This window comes from Papaver somniferum, chromosome 11 (genome assembly GCF_003573695.1).
Source record: "Papaver somniferum cultivar HN1 chromosome 11, ASM357369v1, whole genome shotgun sequence".
In the NCBI taxonomy this organism is placed as follows: domain Eukaryota; kingdom Viridiplantae; phylum Streptophyta; class Magnoliopsida; order Ranunculales; family Papaveraceae; genus Papaver; species Papaver somniferum.
This window is the reverse complement of record NC_039368.1, coordinates 136,185,499-136,211,450: the sequence shown is the minus strand read 5'-3', so window position 1 is coordinate 136,211,450 and position 25,952 is coordinate 136,185,499. Positions and strand designations below refer to the sequence as shown.

At 37.6% G+C, this 25,952-nt stretch overlaps 2 protein-coding genes across 2 annotated transcripts; both read right to left on the bottom strand.

Moving 5' to 3' along the window:
- Nucleotides 1-7,067: 7,067 nt before the first annotated feature.
- On the bottom strand, nucleotides 7,068-9,185 carry LOC113323313 (high-affinity nitrate transporter 2.1-like). The gene is made up of 2 exons (XM_026571599.1): nucleotides 8,296-9,185; nucleotides 7,068-8,124 (listed from the first exon to the last, which is right to left on the bottom strand). The coding sequence occupies exons 1-2, from the start codon at nucleotides 9,097-9,099 to the stop codon at nucleotides 7,342-7,344; spliced, it is 1,587 nt and encodes a 528-aa protein (XP_026427384.1). The 5' UTR covers nucleotides 9,100-9,185; the 3' UTR covers nucleotides 7,068-7,341.
- Nucleotides 9,186-19,531: 10,346 nt separating this feature from the next.
- On the bottom strand, nucleotides 19,532-21,297 carry LOC113325255 (DNA damage-repair/toleration protein DRT100-like). The gene is made up of 2 exons (XM_026573459.1): nucleotides 20,706-21,297; nucleotides 19,532-20,604 (listed from the first exon to the last, which is right to left on the bottom strand). The coding sequence occupies exons 1-2, from the start codon at nucleotides 21,295-21,297 to the stop codon at nucleotides 19,532-19,534; spliced, it is 1,665 nt and encodes a 554-aa protein (XP_026429244.1).
- Between the last annotated feature and the right edge of the window lie 4,655 nt (nucleotides 21,298-25,952).

The following is a 25,952-nucleotide window of genomic DNA, read 5'->3' as shown; positions in this document are numbered from 1 at the left end:
ACCTCCTCCAGAGCTATTTGAAGATTCATTAACGAATATCTCCCATCTTCGAGGGTGGCTTTCTTGTAGCAGATCCTTTGGGTCCGGGCGTCCTTCAATCTATGTCCATCATCTCCTCTACTCCTTCATCTTCTGCTGACGGGAATTCAGCCAGGAATTCTGCAATGATGTGCGACTTCGTGGAAGTCTGAACTTCGTATTTTAACCCAAACAAATCGATCTGGGTATTCCATATCTCGACTCTTCCAGCCCGATTCGAGCTCTTCAAGAATGATTTTATAAGTACTCTTGTCAGAACTTTGATTTTGTGAGTGTGGAAATAAGTTCGTAACTTTCGAGACGCGTATACCAGTGCTAGTATCAATTTTTCGATCTTTGGATAGTTCCTTTCTGCTGAGTTGAACGTTTTGCTTACATAAACTATCGGCTTCTCTACCCCTTCATCTGTTCGAAGTAGGACTGCACTAAGGGCATTTGATGTTGCTGCGAGACAAATAAGTAATTCTTCCCCTGGTTCTGGATTTTGTAGTATTAGCAAGTTGATTAAGTATTCTTTGATGTTTTGCAGAGCTTGCTCACATTCTTGTGTCCAAGAAAATTTTGCACCTTTTTTCAAAATGTCAAGAAATATTTACATTTATCCGAAGATCTCGAAATAAACCTTCCTAGAGCTGCTAACTGCCCATTTAGTTTCTGCACATCTTTTATAGTGGCAGGTGACGACATTTCTAGTATGGCTTGTGCTTTAGATGGGTCTACCTCGATTCCTTTTCTTGAAACTATATGACCCAAGAATTTCGCTGATTCAACTCTAAAAATGCATTTCTCCGGATTTATCTTCATTTTATATTTCTTCATTTGCTCAAATTTTTTTTTTTAAATCTTCCACTTGATCCCTGAGTCCTTCGTTTTCACGATCATATCGTCCACATATACCTCCAATGTTGTATATTCCCATTTGGCAAAAATTTTCTCTACCATCCGTTGGTACGTGGCTCCCGCGTTCTTCAATCCGAATGGCATTCTTGTGTAACAATACAATCCTCTTGGAGCGAAAAATGTTGTATGTTCTTGCTCTTCTTCGTCTAAAGGTATCTGGTTGTACCATGAGTAACCATCCATCGAGGAGAGTCTTTTATATCCTGCCGCCGATTCCACCATTTGTGGGATATTGGGTAAAGGGAAGCTATCCTTTGGACATGCAATGTTTGAATCACTAAAATGAATACATATCCTTATCCCATTATTATTCTTTGGTAATATCACCATATTCGTAATTCATTTCGGATATTTTGCTGGTCTTATTATACATGCATCCATCATCTTTTGAAGTTCCTTTTCAATTTTCTCATGGTAGGTGGTCGCGATCTTCCTTATTCGTTTTCTTACTGGTTTAATTGCTGGATCCAGAGCCAACTTATGACATGCTGCTCGCGGGTCAATTCCTGGCATTTCGTCCATGCCCCACGCGAGTACTTCGCGGTTGTCACATAGCAGCTGGATTAACCCCATTTCTTCGTCGGTTTCCATCTTCGTCCCGATCTTACCTATTTTCGACTCTTCGTCAGTACCCAAATTTATATCCTTCGTTGGTTCTACAGCTGCGAAATTCATAATTGGCTCGTTTAGCGCGGTTGGTTCCTTCAATTTTAGTATCGGATCACCCTTCTTTTCGGGTATTTCACTAGGTATCTCCCATCCTTCCTTTGCCTTGGTCATGTATACCATTAGTTCCCTTTCCTTCTTTAACTCCAATACGCTCTTCCTTCTTTCCTTCCTCCTTTTCAGTCTTTCCTCATAGTTTTCAATGTCCTTCTCGCTGCAATCCTTCGCGTCTCCCCAATTTCCTTTTATCTCACCAATCCTACTCGGCATTGGAAATCGTATCGCCTGGTGGTAAGTCGATGCAACCCATTTTATTCCATGGATCCATGTCCTTCCCATAAGGGATTTATACGGCGACTCCACGTCCACCACACTGACAGTAACTTCCGCCTCTAGCTCACTCGTAAAGATCTTCACACATATTTCACTCTTTGGTTTTGTTGCCACCCCATTGAATCCGTACAGATTGTACACCGAAGGCATCATGCCAGAATCTTCATATCCCAGATCTTTAAACGCATGATAGAAAAGGACGTCCACCGAGCTTCCCATGTCCACTAAGACCTTGTCCATAGCCCAGATCCTTCCCTTACCGCTTCGATCCTCTTTTCCTCGTGAGTTTTTTCCAATGGCCAAGGTGATGACCAAGGAGTTCGTGTGCGATCCTTCCTCTGGTGCATCTTGCGCCGAAAATAATATATCCCTTTTTTTCCATTCCTCCAGCGGTTTCCCGTTCACTACAGGGATTATCTCATTTCCTTCGTAGTCCCTTTTGCATACTCTTGAGAGCACATTGTCATGGAAATTTTGCATGTTTTTCTTCGAATGCACTATGAAATTACAACCATTCCTCCACATCCCCTTATTTATTTCGATTTGATGCCTCTCTGTCTGGTTCCTATGGTAGTCGTGTTGCGGTGGTGGTGGAAGCTTCTGCTCTCCCACGTAGTGTGCGATCTTTTCTTGTTCAATGAGACGAAGTATGATCCTTCGGACATTCCTACAATTTTCGTATGGTAGCCGTGAAAGCGATGGTATCGGCAAAACTCATCATTCCTCTTTCCCGGTTGTGGATCCTTTCCCAGATTTGGTGGGGCTGGGATCTCTTCGGTCAATATGACTTCCTCCCATATCCTTTCTACAGTTGTATTGAGTCCTGGGAGTTTCAACTCGGTCCATGCTAACGTGTTCGATCCTTGCTTTGTTTCCTCATAACACCTCGCCTTATCACCTCGTGGCCTTTGTTTTCCACGAGCCAGTGCGGTTGACACGTCTTCCCTCGCCCGTTGTGCTTTCCTACCCCTTTGCGAGCTGGTAGCTCAAGGAATGCGACCTAAAAACTACAACCTATGTTTTACCTACAAGTATACAGGGTCTTGATGAAGATAGAATGTAAATAGAGGTTTGTCCACAGGGACTTGGAGGATTTTCTAAAGTTTTCTAAATTTCTAAAGTTATCTGAATTCAAAAGAAGGTACTAAGGTTTTTGATTCCACTACTTGACCCTAGGCTAAGGAAATTATGATGCAATGTATGTCTTGTTCTTTCATGAAAGACTACAATGAGGATTCTACTAACTATCCTAACCAAATTACCCCTAGCATCAGTTGTCTTTAATCAACACAACTAATCACAGGCATTTAGCTCCTCTAGCTAGTTTAGCTTAAGGAAATCTCTCTAGTGGATTGAATTCTTGGCCAAAGACCTAGCTCCACTCCTAGAATCAGCTGTCTTCTAACAGCACAGGTGATCACTAGCAGGTAGCCCAAATGGCTAAGCATTCATCCTAAGGCAATTCAGCTCAATAAAAGAACATACAAATATATTAACATTCCTAGCATATGATCAAGAGCTTCCTCTAAACCATAGCAAGTGAATTAGAACATGGACATGCTTGTAATCATGATACTAACAGGTATAAACATGCTCCACATTACACAGCATACAATTCACATTCAACCTTTATGCATAAGAGAGATTCAACATGGATGAATTGAAAATGAATTTTGAAATTAATGTTGAACTGCAAATATTGCTCACTGGCTAGCCCAGAGATGCCGAATTTCACAACCCCTAACACCCTTTTATAGTTACAACAAAAAAAATTCCAAAATCCCCAAATCAGTGAAATTAGGGTTCTGACAAAAAGTGAGATTAAATCACCTAATACATTGAAAACTACTCGAAAACTTTCACCCATGCCCCTAATTAGACGTACACTAACTTTCCCCCAAAAATCCCCAATTTATGAAATTAGGGTTTTACAAAAAATCCTTACCTAATCTCTGAAAACGACTGATAGCTCTCACCCATGCTTCCTTCTCGTCTGCTGATGTTACCCATGCCTTCGATTTATCCTCTAACCTCACCTATTTCATCAAATCCTAACCTAGGGTTCCTGTGAGATGAAACGATTAGGAGGTGATGTTATAAGTGGCTAGAAAGGTAGGTCTTGGTTGTTAGAAGTGATGATGGCTCGAGTGGTGGTGGTTGAGTGATTTGTGGGTTATGGTGGTGGTGATGGAGAAAGCGTCGTTGTTGCAGAAGAGAGGAAGAAGGAGATGGCTCGATGGGTTTTGGCTAGGGTGTGTTTGTTTTGGGTATAGGATATTTGGTTGTTTGGGTGTTGAGCAGACCCATCAAATCTTGATGTTTTGTGAGGGGAATCCGTAGGATGATAGGATGAGGGAAAGATCCAACGATGTGATGTAAATGGATGTGGAGTGACCGTTGGATATGGAATACATCAAAACTGACGGTCCAAGATGGAGTTAGGTGTTGTAGTGTTTGACAGGAGCTTCAGACTTCGATGCACGACGGTGAAGCGACCGTAGGATGCTGAGATGATCCAATCTGACGGCTGAAGATGAATGCGGGTATGGATATTGGAAATGGGTTTGGTTGAGGGTTTTGGGCCTTGGGTATGCCAATCCCATATCTTCTTTAAGAACAATTCTTCCTCTTCAAGCCCACTTCTAGCCTTTTGGTCTTGTGCACAACATTCTTCGCGGCTTCCTTGTGTAATTCCTCCCGGTTTTTCACTACTTTTCTACTCTTTTCGCTCCGCTATTCATCCAAACTTTATTTATTACCTAAAAATGCAAAGTTAATTAATAAAAATATTTATTCTTGAAAACAATGAAAATACAAAATATGGGATAAAATGTAGAATTAATGCACAAAAGATGAGTTAAATGCCAAGAAAAATATATAGAAATATGCACTTTTTAGAACTCATCACGAGACTCCCATCTCTATTCTCATACCTCCCAGCTCCCGTAAGATCTCATGATCTAAAGTTCTTCCTGCTACTTCGTAAATGCTTCCTTCGCTCTTATTACGTTTATTCTCGTCCTCGCGCCTCCTTTCCTCTTCGTATTTTAGCTTTTGATTTTCACACCTTACCTCCAGCAGTAATCTCCTCAGATCTCTTTCCCGGTCATATCCTTCCAGCAGCTTTTTCCTCTACGTTCTTCCTTCTGCACTTTGTCCATCTTTCTCGTAACCTTCCCATGGATCGTTTCCTCATTGTGGAATCTTCATTTGAGACAAAGATGTTATCACTTCTGAACTTGTATATTCTTCTTGCAAGTTTCCCATCTTCACCTCGTTGCCGCGTTTGTAATTCGATCGCGCCACCTGACCTCCTTGTTTTACCGTTCCGACTTGCTTCTCAGATCTGTACCTTGCTCTCCCTTTCTCCCAACGAGATGCCTCATTTGGTTCTTCCAACGTCATGCTCTCATCAACAACATCCTTTCTCTTTTTCTTCCGTCTCATTCCTCTTTTTGCGATAGCCCTAACTTTCCTGATTTGGACAAGTCCCTTAGTAAGTTCAGCATCTTCCTCCGCCTTTCCTTTCCGCCGACTTACGATGATTTTTCCATCTACAACTGATGCCTTTGCTTTCATTTCTTCTCTCCGTGCCTCCAACCGCTTGCTCCTCCTTGTTGCTATCACGTGTCTCGCCCGATCTGGTGTTCTGACCATCAACTGATCTTTGGTTCGATCTCTTCCGACTAATCTCTTGCCTTCAATCTTCCGATGCAATATCCAAGGATCACTCTCTCTCCTATATTTCTAATCTTCACTACGAATGAATCGTTTAAGATCTACAAAACCCTAATTTTAAAACAACTCGCCAAAATCTCTAACTTCTGCAATTTTAAAGCAATTTCAACCTTTCTCAAACTCTTAGATGACGATGAATCCCCGATCTAAGTCCTTGTTTCTGGACGCCAAAATGTAATTACTAGAAACCCAGTAGCACACCCAAGTAAGAGAAGAAACAGATCTAAGACATGATAAAGGTTTTGGATAAGAAATTCTTTATTGATTAACCATTTAAAGTGGTGAATAATACAATTTTTTGAGTACAAGGAAACCTAATCTCTCACTCTAAGCAAAACTTTCTCTCACCAAAGAATCCGACCCCCTATACATTTCCCAAGGACCCCTATTTATAGACCAATCAGTGGTGTACAACTCATTCTTCTTCGCCTGGATCTCGTGGAGATGCTTTATACTTCGCCAAGATCATTTTCCATGAAGTTTTCCCCTTTATTTCGCTGACAACTTTGGGTGTTTGTCCGGACAACTGTCCCTTTTCTTGCTCCATAATTTACGTACTTCGCAAGTTATCTTTCTATCCAAGTAACCTTACTTCGTCAATTTTTATTTCGTGGCTGGTGTCTTGCCGAGTACTCCAACTGATTCTTCGCGACTTAGACTCTTCTAGTGAGTTACCTCGCCTTAATATGTTATCTCGCACATGATTTTTCATTTCGTCAGGCACCTAATAATGACGTCCTTGACTTGATTTGGCAAGTCACTGACGATGATTTTCAGGGAATAGTGAAAGATCTTTCGACAGAATTGCCTTGAATGACACGGGTCTTCTCCTTCGTCCACCTGGCGAATCATATCTTTGGTATCTACACTGGATTCGTCACATCAACCTCAACATCTTCTTTTATATAAAAAAGTATTGATATCAAATTCATCGAATAAATGAGTTATGTCCAGGAGACTAAGGCGCATCTAACAATAATATGATCGAATTTTTCTTTGAAGATATTTTCAAATTTTTATGATCAAATTTCTCAAACATTGTATGATTTTGGAGTAATTCAAACACAATAATCTTTTATTGTAATAATGCTGTTTAGTAGTACAAATTCAATACCAATTAATTGCTATTCCTATTTAAATTAGTATGTCAAAATTTTATATCCCGTCAAATTAGAGGGATTATTAGAGAACCGACCGACGATCACTAATTAGACATTGTCGGTTGTCATAACATACTATCCTTAATTTTCAAACTGAGAACTACAAAACAATGTCCATATTTGTAAATTCATTTTTGGCATCTACCATGCATTTTTGGTCAAATTACGTAAGTTGAAAGATCAGATTTTTTTTCTGTCTCCGTATATCATCTAAACCGGATACAAAAAATATGTATGAAACCTCAAAGAATTCTCTAGCTTGATTCAACTAATGATCCAGGTACATACCAATACTTAATATTCTAAATAACTGTGTACCAAAGTCCGATGCTAGACAAAACGTTGGTACCAAACCACAAATAAGCTTTTCTTAAAACAGACCAGACATCGAACTGGAAAATATTTTGGAACAAATCATAATCAAGGCCGGAAAGTTAAGTACCACGTTCCGTGTGTATACAATGTGTACATATATATATATATATAGTGTCTGTGCAACCTTAAGCTAAAAATGTTGGGGTGTAGATCCAGGTGGGGTTGGTGCAGAAGCGACACGGCGACCACGTTCTGACCTAGCATTCTCAGCAAACTTGATACTGTTTGAATGCAATCCCTCCGCCTGCTCCTCCTTGGTGTACTCAGATGCATAGTAGTGCTCTTCCTTAGATTTTTCGACATCTTTTGAAGCTGGAAGGAACATGCTTCCCCACTGAGGAAAGTGTATGAACGCTGTAGGCAAGGTACATGCCACTATCATAATTCCCATATAAACGATTCCATCCGCGGTTGAGAAGTTTGAGCTTGTAAAAAACAAGAATTGGGTTAATCCAGAACCGAAGTTACCACCAGCACCAGTTAAACCTGAAATGATACCCAGTGATCGCCGAGAAACAAAAGGAATGACACCAAATGTAGCTCCACATGCAGCTTGAGCACAAAGGGAGAAAAGTATCATAGCCACGATAGAGACGATAAGTGAATCCGAAAGACCAAGCCATATACAAAAGAGACCTCCCCCAGTTTGTAGGAGCCATAGGTTCCATAATCTAGCCCTCATTCCCCATCTACGGGCACCAATATCTGAGAGATAGCCACCAATTGGGCGAGCAAAGAAGTTGGCCATTCCAAAAGCAGCAGCTATTATACCAGCTGTGTGGAGCTTGAGATCAAATCTGTCAAAGAAGTACTCAGCAATGATATTGTCGGTGGACAATTCAACACCCATTGAGTATCCATAGAGTAGAACAAAGATCCATGTCCGGTAGTTTGTTACAGCATACCAAAGTACCTAAGCAAAATACATGATGATAATTTATCAGATTCACAATTCAGTTTTTCGAAATTAATTGGGAATAGAAAGAAATAGTTTAAACAAGTAAGAAAGCCAACTAAATCTGCGGGTTAAGTACTCAAGGATTCGCGGATTTAGTAGGCGAGGAAATAAAAGAGAAGAACAAACCTTGGAGAATTTGTCTTTGGCAACAGTTCCAGTCTTTTGTAAGGCACCAAGATTTCCATCAGGAAGATCTTGTCCAAGGATCAAAACCATAAGCCCTGTAATGATATGCATCCAACCAGGGACGAAGAAGGCAATACGCCATGCTGAGAATTGGGTAGAACCGCATTTTCTGATTATCTCATAAAGTACAGGCATTAAAAGTTGAGTTGCACCACCACCCATGTTTCCCCAACCTGCGGCCGTACCATTAACGGTCCCAATGATCTTACTGTTGAACATAGTACTCATCCAGTATTGACAAGAAACAAATGTAGCGAGAGAAAACCCGATCATAAAACGAACGGCTACATAACCCCCAGGAGATCCAACTAGAGCCATGCAAAATACAGTTGGTGCAGAGAGCATCATCAAGAAGGCACAACCATATCTTGGCCCTAGTAAATCACAAACAGCTCCCATGGCAAGCCTAGAGAAGATACTCCCCGAGACAGAAGCAACTCCAGCATTACCCACATCCCCTTTAACCAAGTTAAGATTGTCTCTTATAATAGGAACAAGAGGAGCAGCAGCGAATGTTGATACAAAACAAGTAAAGAAAGACAACCATGAGAGATGGAATGTTCTCATATGTGGATTAGCAAATGAGAAAAGCTTGAATTTTGTTGCTTTATGTTCTGAGTCAACAGGTAAGTCGAAATGTGCAGTTTTGTCGGTCTCAACCGATTCCGCAGATAGAGCATAAGCTGGTTCTCTGCCAGTCACTCCATGCATGGAGCTCCCTGGCTCCCCCTGTCCACCAGCCATTTCCTTCCACAAAAAGAGATGAAAGTCTAGCTAGCTAGATTTAGAGAGATCTATGAGATAGTAAAAAACTTGTTGGTTTATGTGAAGTGTTGTTGGAGATACTGAAGAAAGAAGCAGATGGGTTGATGCATTTATATATGAAAACTGTTGACATTGTCAGGCTGTCGACTCTGTTGGGGGCAAGATCAGAGATTCCAACCAGTAAAACATGAATTGAGGGGATGAATCCAGCACGCCGCATCTGTAAAAAGGGTCTCATGATATCCTCCAAGGATCAATTTTACCCAATAACCCATTCCATTTTATGAAGAGTCTGAATTAATTTTCTTTCTTTGAGTCGGTTGTGTATAATACATTACTACATGAATGTCAACTATATTGTTTAGAATTGTCTTACCTACTGTCTGCAGTAAAAAATTAATGACAAAATTCTTCCTGGATCTAAGGTTTGTTTTATATGTGTGCACATTAAATTTCCGTATCGTTGATTGTGATCTATTTCTAGCTAGTTGCATATAAAAATTTGTTTACGTTTTCAATTTGTGGATTCTTCTTATATGACATATTTGCTGATTAGCACCCCATGACTTTCGAGTGCTTTTTTTCTTTTTCTTTTTTTGATAGAAATAACATTGATATAACGATAATCAAATAAATGTTGCATCATCGATCGCTATGTTTGATTTTTCTGTACCAACTTGTTTAGATCCGTACGTACGACTTCTTTGACACAATTAACAATGAATATTTGTTCGGTTAACATAACCAGCTCTGGCCCCTTCTGTGTATATCTCTTCTAAGTCCCAAAACTTAAACCAAAAAAAGAACACTAATAACCATTAGTTGTCCCCCTAATTGCATGTTCACATTTGTCGAAGATGATGATAGAAAAGCAATACTGAAAATGACAATAAATCATGGCGATAAATTATCTTCTATATACCCGCGTAGTCTATTCTCTAAAACCTGTCATTAGATTATCTTTTTCCCATGTGAAATGCAGTTGACGTTATATCCTACAAGCTGAACGACTACATCATTTTTATCTGGTTTTTGAATACCACACCGACCGGCACACCGTATTGTATTGTGTTTAACACTTAACCTGAAATAAACTTTTTCACCGTCATACTTTCCGATTTAAAAATGCAAAAAACAGATATTATTGATCCATTTGATATATGCAAGTTGAGAATCTTGAGATATAATCATGTGATAGCCATATTCTCTTATATTTCTTAGCTGTGTCTCCTTGAGCAGCGGAACTGCGGGAGATTTTAAGGTGGAAAAATTCAGGCAATATTGTCAATCTCCATTCTTGACAAGATACATCCTAGCTAGTTGGAAAAGTTAAGATTCATTATCTTTTAAAATAGGTTTAATTTTCTATTAATCTAAGCTTGATAACGCGTTGTATTTATCTCTGAAATGGCAAATTAATACATTATTAGATTAAAAAACATCAAATGAATACCTTTGTTAGCTAGATTCATGATGATGACGGTCGAGTGCAATTAGTTAGATGGCGACTCAATTATAAACAAAAAAATCCTAGTCCTACCATTTACCCATTCAGTGGGTAGCAGAGAAGATTTTTCACAACTACAGTAAAACTTCAATAAATTAATAATGTTGGAACTGCGAAGTATTAATTTATCGATAAATTAATAAATTATTAAATTATCGAAACATACTAAGTTTAGGTTTCAAAAATTAAAGAAAACAAAATATTTAAGTTAACTTAAAGATTTCTCATAACAACAAATATATTGAAGGTTATGAAACGGAAATATTAAGTCCAGAAAATATAATGTCCTTGCGAGGAAATTAATACTGCTGTTTTGTCATGGACAACAGATGTTCAACAAAATTCAATTGCAAATTATTTCGAACATTGAAAACTTCAGTCACAAGAAAATGAAGATGTACCGGTCGTTGAAGATGAAGGTATTAATGAACTTGGATTTATAATCAACGAGTTAAATTACCGTAATCAAATAAATGTCAACATTTTGCTAGACTATCCAGGTGAAAATAATAACAATACGGAAATTTGGACAAACGAATAAATTATTGGGAGTGTTATATCAAATCCCCAAGAAGAGGAACTAAAGGATGATAGTTGCATTGTGGAGCCAGTTTCTCATAAAAAAAAATCTTATCAATAGTAAAGCTAAATGATTTCATCCTACAATTTGAAAAAGGCAATCGTGAACTCCTCAAGGAAATACAAAATATCATAGATAAAGTCCAATGTTGCATAAATCTGAACAAGAAACAAACAACTTTGGAATTTTATTTTAGTAAGACATCATAATGTAGTGCTATTATAATGATTATTAATTTATATTTCAGTTGGGACCTATTGGACACTCAAATTTTTTATTATCTTATAAATTTAACGAGGTTATTAATATAATACACTGGTCCAATTCGGGACCGTTAAAAAATATTATTTTAACGAAGATATTAATTTATCGAAGTTGTAATGTATTGTTGAATATATTAGCTGATCAACATCACATATGACTCTGTCATTAGATTATTAGAGAGTGGGAATTATTATTTTCAGTTTCTAACAACAAAAACTTTTGACTTATGTGTGTACCTGTTTTTACTCATGTCTCTGCGTCAGGGTACACACATAAGCTCTTCGTACTTATCAAGTACTTGTATGAAAATTCATGGTCTAAATAATAAGTTATCTCCGGGAGATCTGTAAGGGGCATCTAATTAACAATGATATCATTCGAGTTCTTCTCTGAAGAAACTTTCAAATAGGGCTGCACAAGACCCGCCCACGATACCCAAACCCACCCGTACCCGCTAAAATCGTGGGTTTTTAATCCATACCCGCCCGTTGTGGGTGCGGGGTTGGTTATGAAAAAAAAAAACCCGCTGTCTGTGGGTGCGAGGTTGGTTTAAGCTAATACCCGCCCATACCCGCCCAAAAAACCCGCAGATTATATATCATTAGATAAAACTAATCCTAGTCGTCCATTATGAAACCCTAATACTAGTAGATAGGATAACTGATAACCCTCATTCACTTTCTACACTCTTCTCTCTGTTCGGCCTCTCCTCTTCTTCCTCCTCGGTTCTTCTTCTTCACCTACGAACGACAATTACCAGAAATCTTCACCAGAAATCGACAACAACAACTTCGAATCTTCACCAGAAATCGACAACAACGAAAAATCAACAGATTCAACACTTAATCTTCATCTGTGAACTTCCTAGATATGAATATTTTGGGGGTTTTGGTTTTTTTTTTCTCACTTAATCAAGGAGAATAGAAGTTACTCTAAATACTTGAATATAAAGCGGGTTTAAACCCGTTTAAACCCATACCCGCCCAACCCGTAGCGGGCGGGTAACAAAACCCGCCCGCTGTTTGTGGGTGCGGGGTTGGTTATGAAAAAAAAAACCCGCAGTCTGTGGGTGCGAGGTTGGTTTTAGCTTATACCCACCCATACCCGCCCATGTGCAGCCCTACTTTCAAATGTTTGATGATCAAAATCCTCAAACATGCTTTGATTTCAAATTTTAGGTGGGTGATATTGGTAATAACGTAAATCCAATTGGCAAAGGATTACGACAACAAGAATAATATAAGTAATGAAACACAATTATCAATGACAGTGGTATTTGTATTATAATAATGATATTTAATTAGTAGTACAAATTCAATACAAATTAGTTATGGTGCAGTAATTGAGAGAGTAATAGAATATTATCCGCATAATTGTGCAGTAATTGAGAGAGTAATTGAGAGAGTAATAGAATATTACGAGGCCAGATGAACAAAAACTGCTAGTTAAAGTATGTCAAAAAAATCTATAACTTATTAGTGTAGTAACTGTAGTTGCTAGAAAATCTACAACCACGTCCCAATGTATCTAAACAATAATCTAAGTAATCATAATGAATTCTTTTATTAATTATCAAGGTTTTAATTGGATACAAAGAATCACAATGATTTTACTTAGGGGTGTCAATGGGTCCGGGTCCTTCCGGGTATCACTAGACCCGGATCCGGACCCTACTTATAATGGTCGGGTCCGGTTCCTAACGGTTCCTGATCCGGTTCCTAAACTTGTGGACCCAGAACCGGACCCGTTTAAATACCCGGGTACCCGTCGGTTCCGGGTACCCATTGGATCTTAATAAAACTATTTAAAAAACCTCAAAAACTTAATATATTTCTCTTTTTGGCTTGAATTTAAGTAATTTTTATAAAAATTTATTATTATTTCTTATTAATGTACTAAATAAAGGTTAAATGTAAGAGAAAAAATTTAAATGAGTAAAATATCAAAGCTAAAACTAGCAAAAATACTTCTAATTTTGCTAAAAACATGAATAAAAGAATGAATAAACGGGTACCCGATACCCGCGGATACCCAACGGGTATTACCCGTCTGGACCCGTTTAAATTCGGGTCCAATCGGGTAATTACCCGCCGGGTCCTAAGTAGCTAATGGGTCCAACTTTAGGGTCCGGATCCGGATCCGGGTAATGGGTACCCATTGACAGCCCTAATTTGACTTGCTCTCCAAATAAATTTTCTATCTCCTAGTTTCTTGTCTAACACACACTAAAAGATCTCTATCTATGTGATGACTTCTTTCCTATATATAGAATTCTCATAGTGGATGACAGCTAAGTGGCCCGTTATTTTCGGAATCACTGTGCGTTGCATTCGCTCATGTATACTCACTCATTTTCGCACAAACTATATTTCGCATAGGACATCATACTTTACTCGTGACTTTGTTGGCATCATCCAGTACGTCACCTCAACTTCACTGTGTGCGATAGCCCTCTCTTATGTTAGATAATCCTCACTTCGCATACTTATTGATATGTGCGATATTTCATTCCTACATTTTGCCTCTTCTCATTTCGCTTATTCTATATAGTGAGCGGTATGAGAAACCTTTATCCTATAATATCGCATAAGCTTGTCTTTTCATATTTTATCTTGCCGACAATTTTCCGGAATTCAAGTTTATTTATTCATACGTGTCGATCTTTCTCCTTTTTACCAGCTCAAACCGTTTATAACCGGTCGTCTCTCCCATCTATTTATTGATTTCTTTCAGGAAGAATAACATTTTCTTTTCTTCTCTTCTTCACTAAAATTTCTCTTTCTTCTTCTGTTTGTTGTCGCTATTTGCTTCATTCATGTTGCTGTTGTTCTTCTGCTACTGTTGCCATGGATAAAAATGCAAAGTTTGTTTTCCTCTTTCAAGATTTATCCTTTTATTATTCTTCTGATAATCATGATTCTTGATTATAACTGTTATCTTTTTGATTAACCTAATTCCCATACTATTGCAGGAAAAATTCTTCTTTTAGCGCCCTCAGGATAACTGTTCAAAACCCTAATCTTCTTCAAACGATATGAATAAGGAATATCAGAAGAGGAAAGCTTCGCACAAAAAATATCCAATTTTTACTAAATAATATTGTGGCCTCTATTTCTTATCTACTTTGTTTCCGCAGGTTTCCGATTGTGAGATGGGTGGTGGCAAGAAACCAAAGACTAAGAAAGCTCGCAAGCCTACAGTAATTAAGTCAAATCTTTCTATTCTTGATTTTGATGTCGTAGACGTCACCCCTTTAACAACAATTCAAATTTCTGATACTAATGCCTCTATCACCCCAATTCAACTTCTGATGCGAATATTTCTGTCACCTTTGAAGAAATTTTTCCTGGTGAAAAGGAAACTGTTGTTGATCAAGAGATGAAAGATGCCCATATTATTGCCTCTGCAAATTCATTAGGGGCGAATCAGACTTCTTCTTCATCCATCCATATCAATTCTCAACCAAATTATGCTAATGTATTTGTCCCTACAGATTTCACTATTCCTTCTCCTCCTATATCCATCCCTTTTTCTTCATGTTTTTCTCTTTTATTAAATTCTCTTTCTCTTAGCAAAAAAGCTTGGGATAGTGTGAATTTCGCTTCCCAAACTCTGTCCGACATCATCAACTCCGCTTCGCATTTGCTCTGCTTTGAGTAAACTTCTGTGCGAATTTCCCTCTGATAGAGCTACAAGAGATGAGATCCATTCTTAAATTGATCCAAGCTTCCATACTGTTCTAGATGTCTTGGTAAGTGCATTTTTTCATGTTTTTGCTTAACTTTAACATCTTAACCTCTTATCCTTATCTTCTTTCTTCTTTAGGATTCTCATCGTCGAATGATTCTTGCCGAAGGGCGTTTTGAATCTAGCTTCTCTCAATTGGAACTTTCGCAACAAAATGTTTCCTTGGAGAAGAAAGCCAATAGATTGAAAGTGGAACTTCAGGAGGTCCAGAAGCTGAAGGGAGAACTTCAAGTTGCAAATCTTGATGCTGAAAACCATCGTGACCGAAACCAAGAACTTAGAGGTAACTTTTCCTCCTTTACTTACTGTCCCCTATGATATATTTTTTTCGCTTACCAACATTCCTTAAATTTCTTCATGCATTTATTAAGATTTAAACCAGCAGCGAGTTTTGGAGAGATATACTTTTCAATTTCTTGTTGAGGGTACTCAAGCGAATAACGAGAAGTTGCAGACTCAGTTAAACCAACTAAACAATCAACATTCATATTCACTTGATCAGATTAATAGTCTAACCCATGAAAATAACCATCCCATTCAAGAAATTGAAGTATTAAATAGTCAAATATCCCACTTTTCTAAATTGTCACGTAATGTTGATCTAATACATGAAACATTGTCAGAAGAAAATCATACCCTTTCTAGGGAGAAGCATTCTTTCTTAAGCAAAGAAGCAATGTTTTCGCACCAATACTCAATTCTTCAAAAAAATAAACGAAGATCAAGCGCGAGCTCTTCGTTCACTTGAAGTACAGCATGAGACATCGCTTAAGGACTTAAAGACCCAGAATGAAAAAATAATTCAAAGTAAAATAAGTTTGACCGTGAAGAAGAATCAGCTTCAAGAACAATATAATCAATTAAGGAACTCTCATGATGCTCTTAAGAAAAAGAATAAGTCTCTCTCTCCTGATGAAAAGAAGATTTGCTCCCGTATTAATGGTTCAGTTGGTGATGATTTTGATAAAGCTATGGAAAGTATGAAGAATAACACCCTTATCCTTTCTAAATTCTGCGAAGGTAGTCAGCTTTAGTTGACTGCCTTGTTCCTGTTTAACTATTTCTTTGAACTTCATTAGTGCGAGCTTTATTTCCAATTTTGATAGTTTATCATTCTTCGCAGATTCTGAAAGGTCACACCAATCTAGTATTGCTCAGTTGAGATCTGATTTATTCAAAGTTCGCAAAGAGCGTATGAACCTGGAAGCATCTCAAGGAGAACCTTGAGCTTTCTCTTTCCGCTTCTCGAGACAGAGCGCGAAGAAGACTCGCACATCAACAATCTTTTTTAGAGATCAATGCTAGAAACCTTGAAAGGGGAGCTATTCGCAAGGCTCATGCTAGTGCTCAATCTGTAGTTAATGGAATTCTTCTAAGCAACTCTCTTCCTGCAGTAAAGATTCCTCCTCTTAATGTAAGCGAAGATGAAGAGTACCCTGAACCGGATATTGATTATGATTTGAGCGATGATGAGAAAGATCAAGAGGATGAAGAGGATCAAATTGAGAAGGACAAGTCTGTTGATGAGGCTAATGCTGAAATTGAGAATCCTGGACCCAATACTGAAGCTGAAAAGTCTTTGGTCGAACAAGATGTAGCTGTTGAACATGTTTAATTTTCTTTTCATCCAGTATTTCCCTTCTTTGTTTTGATACACTTTAAACTTGTTTGTTACAAGGAAGATAATATTTTATTATTTCAATTCCCATTCTTTCCTCTTATTATATTTCTTGTATAAAACAAGTGCGCGATCTAATGAATTTTGAATTTCCTGTAAAAAAATTATTAGTTTGTATATGTTTTTTCTCATGAGGTCTTATTTCACCTTCCTATGTAAACGTCTTATCTTGCCTTAGTTCTGTGCAATGAGATCGCACGCGGTCTTTACACTGTAGTGTATCGACCCATTGATCTCATCTTATCTTTTTCTTATATTGTTTCCTCTTCAGATTTTATCGCATAAATATGGTAAGTCTTAATACTCCCTTGAATAAAAAGTCTTATGACATTTACGTTTTTTGACATAATTTCAGCTCCCTCATGGAGGCTGCCGTCCTTATCTTCCCCCTGATAGCCCCTTCAAGGAAGCTTACCTCTACCGTGTTAAGGTTATGGCTCTTCCAATCCGGTTAATTCAACAACCTGTTGATTTCGCACTCTCACATTCCACTACCGATGAGGTTTATGGTTGCGAGACCGCACCTAAGTGGGGTATCTTCGGACCGAGTGCATCATAGTCAGGACTTGTCAAGAGTGGAAAGGTACGCTCCAGACACCCAGGGCACTCTTGACTCAACCGTATACCTCGGCGCTCTGATCGAGTTTCTACACTCCTTAGGAGAGACTTTCTCACCTTAGCCTCTCAATCTAAGATTATTATCTTAGACTGAAAATTTAAGGTTCCTCTCCCGAATGGGCATTTTCGTTTGTTCTCACCCCAAATCTGCATGACTCAAGTTCCAAGGTCGGTATAGCTTTCCCTTGAGTCATGCTTTCTAGGTTTTCCGACTATGACGTGCGATAGGTTTTATTTTTTTCCTCTTGCATGTATGCGAACTAGATTGCACGCCACATTCGAATTCCTAGTCTATTTGATTAAAATCATTTTTGGTGCCTTTTATTAAGGTCTTATTTTGAGGTCTTACATTTTCTTTTTTCTTAAAAAGAATTTCTTAAATATGAGCGAAATTTTCAAACTTGTTTATTGAATCAAATACTATATCCCTGTTCAAAGATGAAGATTCATATTCTTAACTTGGCACATGTGTTGACTTCTGCGATGAATCTCGCAAACTCCTATGGATAATATTTCTTCAACAATTGTCTAATCTTCGACCTGTATCCCTCCCTTCTGGATCCATTAACTCATAAGCTCCATTTACAACTACCCTTTTTATTATATAGGGTCCATCCCATTTATTTTCCAATTTCCCATCTCTCCCTATCTGATAAACTGGGATTTCTCGCAACACCAATTCTCCTGGTTGAAGTTCTCTTATCTTAACATGTTGATTGTATTATCGAGCTAGTCTTTTTTGATAATTTTCCATATGTTGCAAAGCGACCTCTCTTGCTTCTTCTAAGTCATCAAGTTTTGTTAGAATTAGATCTGTACTTAGATTCTTCTCCCAAGCTTCATCCACACCCCGTTGTATCTAAACAATAACCTAAGTAATCATAATGAATTCTTTTATTAATTATCAAGGTTTTAATTGGATACAAAGGATTACAATGGCTTTACTTGCTTTCCAAATAAACTTTGTCTCTCCTAGTTTCTTGTCTAACTCACACTAAAAAATCTCTCTCTCTATGTGATGACTTCTTTCCTTTATATAGGATTCCTCATAGTGGATGACACCTAAGAGACCCGTTATTTTCGGAATCACTGTGCGTTACGTTCGCTCATGTATACTCACTCATTCTCGCACAAACTATATTTCGCATAGAACATCATACTTTACTCATGACTTTGCTGACATCATCCAGTACGTCACGTCAACTTCACTGTGTGCGATAGTCCTCGCTTATGTTAGATAATCTTCACTTCGCATATTTATTGATATGTGCGATATTTCATTCCTACAGTAACTATTAGCTAAACATCGCTACTAGACTGCATCGATCCTAAAGCACTAAAAGCAGAACTCTTCTCAATCAACTGAACGTCATGGCTCACGACTCCGGAGATCCACAAAATAACCTCATTGTTTTAAACTCGGTTTCGGAAATATTTTCTTATCGTTCAGTTGAATGTTTTTTTGTCAATTTATGGATAAACAAATATGTGAGTTAAGATCAAATTTTCTTCGAGTCTTTTCTCCAACAATGCTCTAGTTTGATATGGTAAATGCATCAGATATGAACCGCATAGTTGTAGAAGAAACCACGGGACGGGACTAAAAGATTCTGACATGGAATTTACTCGCTCCGGAGCAGCATATTTAATTTTTCTTTGCAAGAAACAATAAAAGAAACCTATGCGATTTGGAGAATTCGAATGAGAATTCGTGACACAAAGTTTTGTGCTGCGAGGACGATTTTGATCTCAAAATATCAATACAACTTCAGATCAAAGAGAAAAAATATACTTTGGTCGATCACTGGTCCACTTTCAATCTTGGGGACTTATGCCGGGCTTTTCATCACGTACAAATAAGGAAACAGACTTTAATTTGATATGCATGCAAGATAAAGATGAACGCCAAGTTACTTCTCTAATCATATGCTAAAACAAAGAAAATTTATTCCATCTTCAAAACTGTGAAATAGAACACTTCCCCTATATCAGCATAGGCCAAACACGCATTATTGTATTAGGAAGTATTACAAGGAGGAAGTGGGGAGCCACACAGGCCAGAGTTTCCCTCAAACGAAGCTGCAGGAATTGTTGCATTGTGACGAGGAATTTCCCCTGTCAACATGTTATGTGACACATCTAATTCTTCAAGCAATCTCAAGTTCATCAACCCTGAAGGTATGCCACCGTTAAGGTTGTTATTTGATAGCACGATTGATCCTAACAAAGTGGAATTGCTTAGCTCAGATGGTATCGTCCCCGTTAACCCATTATTTGCAAGCTTTAAAGTCATCAGGCTACGCAATTTCCCTAAAGATTTTGGTATGGATCCTCCGAAAGGATTATTAGATAATACTAATTTTCTAATGAACTGCATGACCTCCAGGTTTCCAGTATCTTCATCAATAGGACCAGCAAACATATTATCCGAAAGATCAAGATGACGGTATTGCCCCATACCGCCATCTCTTCTTTTCGCAAAGATGTAGTCTAATCCACCGGTGAAGTTGTTCCAGTGAAGATCAAGCTCTATGACAGTTAAAATTGTCTTGAACTCAATAGGTATAGCTGAATGAAAACTATTGTTAGATAAATTGAGGGAAAACAAACTTGGCATGTTTCCTATCCATCTAGGAAACTCTCCAGCTAAGGCGTTACTTGACACATCAAGATACCTCAAACCCATTGTAGTTAACCATTCCGGGAGTTCTCCGACTAGCCCAGTTCCAGCTACATATAATTGCGAAAGGTGTTTCATTTCTGACAACCAAGTTGGTATGTTCACTAGATTCAATGGGTTGAATGAGAGATCAAGGATTTCCAGGTATTTTAGCTTAGCCAGTTCAGAAGGAATTGGACCAGATAAACCATTTCTGGAGAGATCAATTCCATAAACATTCTTAAGGTTGCCGAAACTCAAAGGGATCTTACCTGTAAAACGGTTGTTTTTCAATGACAATTCTGCAAGATTTGTAAGATTGCCAATACTGTCGGGTATTTCTCCTGTTATCATGTTGTTCTCAAGGAATAACCTTTGAAGGCCTGTACCACCGATCGACGACGATGATATGCTGCCTGTAAGTGTATTATCTGACAATCGACAAAATGTAAGAGAAGGTAGCTTTAATAGTGAACTTGGAATGCTTCCAGACAGCCTATTTCGAGAGAGATCGAGCGCTTCTAGTTTGGACAGTTCTCCAGTGGATATAGGAATGATTCCGAAAAGTTTAGATCAATCAAATCCTTGAGAGAACCAATTTCACTTGGTATACTACCAGTAAAATTGTTACCATGCAAATCCAGGTGTTGCAACGAAACTAGTTTCACAACTGACGATGGAATTTCACCGGATAATTGATTTTCATATAAACCAAGATAAGTAAGAGAAGACATATCCTGGAAAATAAAGTTAGAAACTGAACCAGATAAAAGATTGCTACTTAGGCTTAGTTGATTGAGTTTGCGGAGATTTTTAAACAACGCAGGGATAGTCCCGTTGAGTCGGTTGCCAGCCAGCGAAAGAGTAGTAACGTGCGACAATTTTCCAAGTTCCAAAGGAATTGATCCCGTTAGAAATTTGAGGCTAGTAAGGTCAAGAACAAGAAGAAATTCGAGATTACCCAAAGATGGAGAAATTGTTCCATGCATCTCCGCATAGCATGGGGATTCGTCAGGGTCGGGGCCATCGAATACGCCAGGACGAATAATAGAAACGACTCGACCATTAGAATGATCACAAGCAACACCATCCCAATGGGTACAACAATCAGTGGATTGGTTCATGTTTGTAAAAGATTTTATGGATCTTCAGTGATCTTGTCCTTGAAACCAAGGAGAGCTGCTTTATCAGTTTCATGACATAATGCTGCTTCTGTTGTTGTTGATTGAAGAAAAACGGTTGCAAAACATATTATAAAGATAGAAGAAAATGAGGTGATTTTTATGACTGCCATGATGGAAAGAAAGGAAGGAAGGAAGGAAGATAGACAAGTGAGAATTATCATCGAATTCACTATTAATAGTGATGATCGCTTAGTATCTGTGCGTTAAATTGTATATATAATTTGAGGACGAAATATTGGCTTCAGATTGAAAGTTAGGCCAAAAGCTTGAATTCTAGAGCTCCTGGCCCCGGGCCAATATATGCAGAGTGTATTATCCGATCTTTTCCCGCTCCACAAACATAAAAGCTAACTCGAAGCCCTGATTCTCCTCGGTTCACTCCGATCCGTGGGGAAAAAAATGATGAAAAAGCTTTGAATCCATCAAGTGTATTTTGTTCTAATTTTTGATTGTTTTTTTTTTTAATTTTGCAGCAACGATTTTTTTACTCGATCGAAAAGAAAAAAACAATAAAATCCTTACAGAAAGGTAATCACCTGTTTTATTTCTTTTCCCCTTTCTCTTCTGCCTCTCTTCGTGATTCATTCACTGCTCGATATTGAAAGTTGTTCATGTTATGCTTAATTAGGTTAACAAGTCAAAAAGATTATTGGTCTTTAATAATCTGGCAGCTTTCAAAACTAATTATATGGAGCATCCGTTAAATGCATAGTAGATGAGCGTTTATGAACAATGGTCGAAATTCACAGCAATGACAATTTTAATAGGCATGAGGTATTCTTATTTTTTGTATTAAATGTATATCATGATGTTATCAGCTTCTTTAGCAACTAAATAAGGTGTGAATATGGAATTTTTTTAGCATCTAATTAAGGTGAACATTAAGGATTATTTATGCATTGCAAATGAATTGTATGCGTTGCTTCACTACCTTTTGTGACCTCCATCACAGGGATTTGGGAGTAAGGGAGTGGGTAATCCAGTTCTATGATTAATTGTCAAATTGTATTTTGGAAATACTGTGTTTATAGGGTGCTAGATCGATTTTGATGGTACAAACAAATTGACAGTCTTTAATTTGTTTTCTTACGCATTCAGGCATAAACAACCTAAGATACAACATGAAGGTAAGCTGTTTATTTGCTATCTCAATCTGTTTTTATAATTTGTCTTGATCATCAGTTCTATATATGCAAAGCATAATCTTAATTCTCATACTAAATAAATTATTTTTATACATGTGATGATTTTGCAGCAAAAGATTGTCATCGAGGTACAGATGCACTGCTCCAAGTGCAGATCCAAAGCTCTTAAACTCGCTACAGCGGAAAACGGTATGTACACCATTCATATACCACGCATATAGAGTACTAGCGGCTATTCCATCATGATATATGAAACCGGCCTCACAATATAAGTAATGCTCATTGGAAGAATTGTCGTCTTATGTACAAGAGAGAAAATAATCGAGGTGATGAATGACGGATCTGGATACTATATTTATATCAATACTATTCACGACGACTAATTCACTAAGAAAAATTAATGATTACCCCAGTAGGAGGTTATACTTTATTATATACAATTGGAGTTTGATGCTTCATTTACCGTTCTTCATTTTCATTTTCACACAATTTGCAGATCCAGTGAGCAATTAAATAGTTTTTTCGAACGAACTCGAGAATCAAATAAACTCTTGGCAAGTACTTCATTCATACTGTGTCTACCTATATGATTTTTATATTGGTTGTTTAAATCTAACTAACTGACATATTTTACGGATACCACCATTGTGACATGTCCTTTAAGATATATCGACACAATGAAGGAATGGTCGGAGCCCTTAATCATGACTTTTAACGAAAGTGCTCTGAACTCATTTCTTATCTCATCTTTGTTTTCCGTCAAATGTGTATAATATGCTATATCGACACAAGGTTGAGCATATCTATTTAGGTAGCTCACTGATTGAATTAGGCATGGGATCTGACTAACTTTTAAAAATGTTGGTGATTTTCGTTTGATCTATGTTAATGTCATTACAGTGTTATCGTTGTACGTAGTTCTTTTGCTTAATCAACTGCAGTCTATGCAAATGAATCCAATTCCATATCCATTTCCTAGGGCTTCCTTGGGGATTCATATCTAACAATGTCTTGCCAGTACGTGTTCCAGCTGTAGACTCAGAGAAATACTAACTCATTATAAAAACTGTAAGCGTTGAAAAATAACGTGTGGACTGCTAAAAATTCCAAGGATCTGCAACTAATGTATGATTTATAGCATCAGTTATGGCAGAAGAAGCCGCCGCAACTGGTATTACTATACGTGGCACTGATGGATCTTCAGCTATGGAATCAACAACTCTATAAAATGGTGATGTGAATCCACAAGATATATTAGTTAGGTAAAACTGGTACCGAGGATCGCACATGCTCTACATTTGCAATTTGATAACGAAGATATTAGGTGTTGTTTTTTCTAAAAGGAAGGTGCACTTGAAACTCTCAACTCGCATTCCATTGTTTTTCATCTCATATATAAAGCATGAATATATAGTTTCTCCATCTAAATATTTCTTCCTTAATACATGCTTCCTTTTTGTTTACTTCCTTTACAAGTACTCATGGTCGCATCATCCTGGACTTCTGAATCAATTCTGTTTTATAAGGTAAAAATGATTATCATAATACATGCTGATGGAATTATCTGGTAAATATCTGGTAAGGTACACTATCTACACTATAGACTCGGGATTATACTATTGGGTTGATATGTGTGCCCCAAGCCGAGAATCAGGTAAAAAAATTTCTTGGTATGCTTATGACTTGCTCATGTGCTTAATTATCATTATATCAAATCCAATTACATTAAGAAATGTTTCAAGATGTCTTAGATAAAATTGAAGAGCACGTGGTTCTCGACCATGCAATTGCTGATTGGCCATGCATTACGTAGATTTCTAAGTGACATGATTTATGGCTCCAATTAACTGTAGAGCATATGTTTTATCCAGATTCAGAGTACCAAGGGGTTAGAAGGAAGTCAACTGAAAGGACAGTGAGAAGAAGTATTAGAAGCTTTCGAGATCATTGAGAATTCCGTGGTGTCCTCTTGGGTGACTCATCTAGGCCACTCTTCTCCGTTGGTTCTAGCACATGGTACACATAAATAAAATACATTTTTTCTACATAATTATGTTGGTTTCTTATATTTATAGTTTGATTAGTTTGTTCTTCATGATTGAGTAGATTTTCATAAAACTTCCTTAACCTTAAGCCTTAACTATGAAGGTGTTGATGGTTTAGGTACTAATAGTGGAAAACGATTCGTTCATGACTTCTGCTAGCGTTTCCTTGACATAGTCGGTGGGAAAATTGAGATTCCTGATAAAACTAATTTATTTAGCTTACTGATTTTTGGTTTGCATACTCATTTTACCTATTTTTTATGTTTTGAGGGTATTAACCGACAAGTATGTTGCTCGCTTCACCAAACATACAACCTTCAATCCTACTTTAGTTTGCGCTATCTACCGTGTGATACTGTAATTTCTAAACCCTCTTATAATATTATTTAAATTTAATGTTATTTAAATATCTTGGCTTACGTATGCTGCAACTTTTCTTTTTCTTAAAACGAATCATACTACATCCAAAGTAAAAGAACACGTAAACCAACAGGTAGCCCAGATTTCACAGATAAAAAGACGGGACGGGTGATCAAGCTGGAAACGATCAATGAACAATTGAGAAAAGAAGAGAAGACTTGAACATGTCTTTTTAGAGTATCAAGTCCAAACATGACTTGAACACGTGTCTACTATTAAGTTGTTTATTATCATCTTTCGCCAAGGGTTGTATTTTCTTTTATTTACGATTATCCAACTCAAGAAATCAATCTGCAAAAATATATATAGGTCAAGTAATTTGATCCCGTGCAACGCACGGGAAAGACACTAATATAATTAAAGCGCACAATAAGGATAAGTATTTATGGCATTAATTTATTCTCTGTTTACGTTATGCTTGCGAGAGAGATTGATGGGATATGCTCATATGCCGGTGGATTACTTTGACTCAAGATTCGTTTCTATTCAAACACCCTACTAAGATCTATCATATCGTAAGAGCTAACTCATGGCGCAACGCTACATTAACTTTTTAACTACCTACTTTCTAAGGCAATGAACACAATGGCCTATATATAGTTTACTTACTCTGACATTAAAACTTTCTTCGGCACCAAAACCCCTGCCTAAGTATTGTTGCAAGGTAATAAAAAATGTCGGGCTTTTCAACACACACAAAGGAGCAAGTAGAGAACAGACTCTTAGATATGCATACAGTCCAGATAAAGATGATCCAGAAATTATTTCTCTACGGATCCCTTGACAGCCCCCTTATTTAGAGATTTTTTTTTTGATGGGGGCGTCTTTTGAAGGGGGTATGGGAGACAAATGATATGTTGACAGGTGTATTTGATTTTAATGAATTATGTTTCCAAAAATATAAAAGAAGTGTAATTTTGGAGAAAAAATTTGTTTTCTTAATTGGTGTTGGTATTTTTGGAAACAAAATTAATTAAAATCAAAT

Bases quoted from the DNA above. Each gene is read 5' to 3' on its own strand.
- LOC113325255 (XM_026573459.1), bottom strand. From the start codon at position 21,297: ATGAACCAATCCACTGATTGTTGTACCCATTGGGATGGTGTTGCTTGT. The intron at 20,605-20,705 runs GTCCAAACTAGA...GTCGATTGTCAG, and splicing joins CCTATATCCACTGGAGAACT to ATAATACACTTACAGGCAGC.
- LOC113323313 (XM_026571599.1), bottom strand. From the start codon at position 9,099: ATGGCTGGTGGACAGGGGGAGCCAGGGAGCTCCATGCATGGAGTGACT. The intron at 8,125-8,295 runs GTTTGTTCTTCT...TATTTTGCTTAG, and splicing joins CCAAAGACAAATTCTCCAAG to GTACTTTGGTATGCTGTAAC.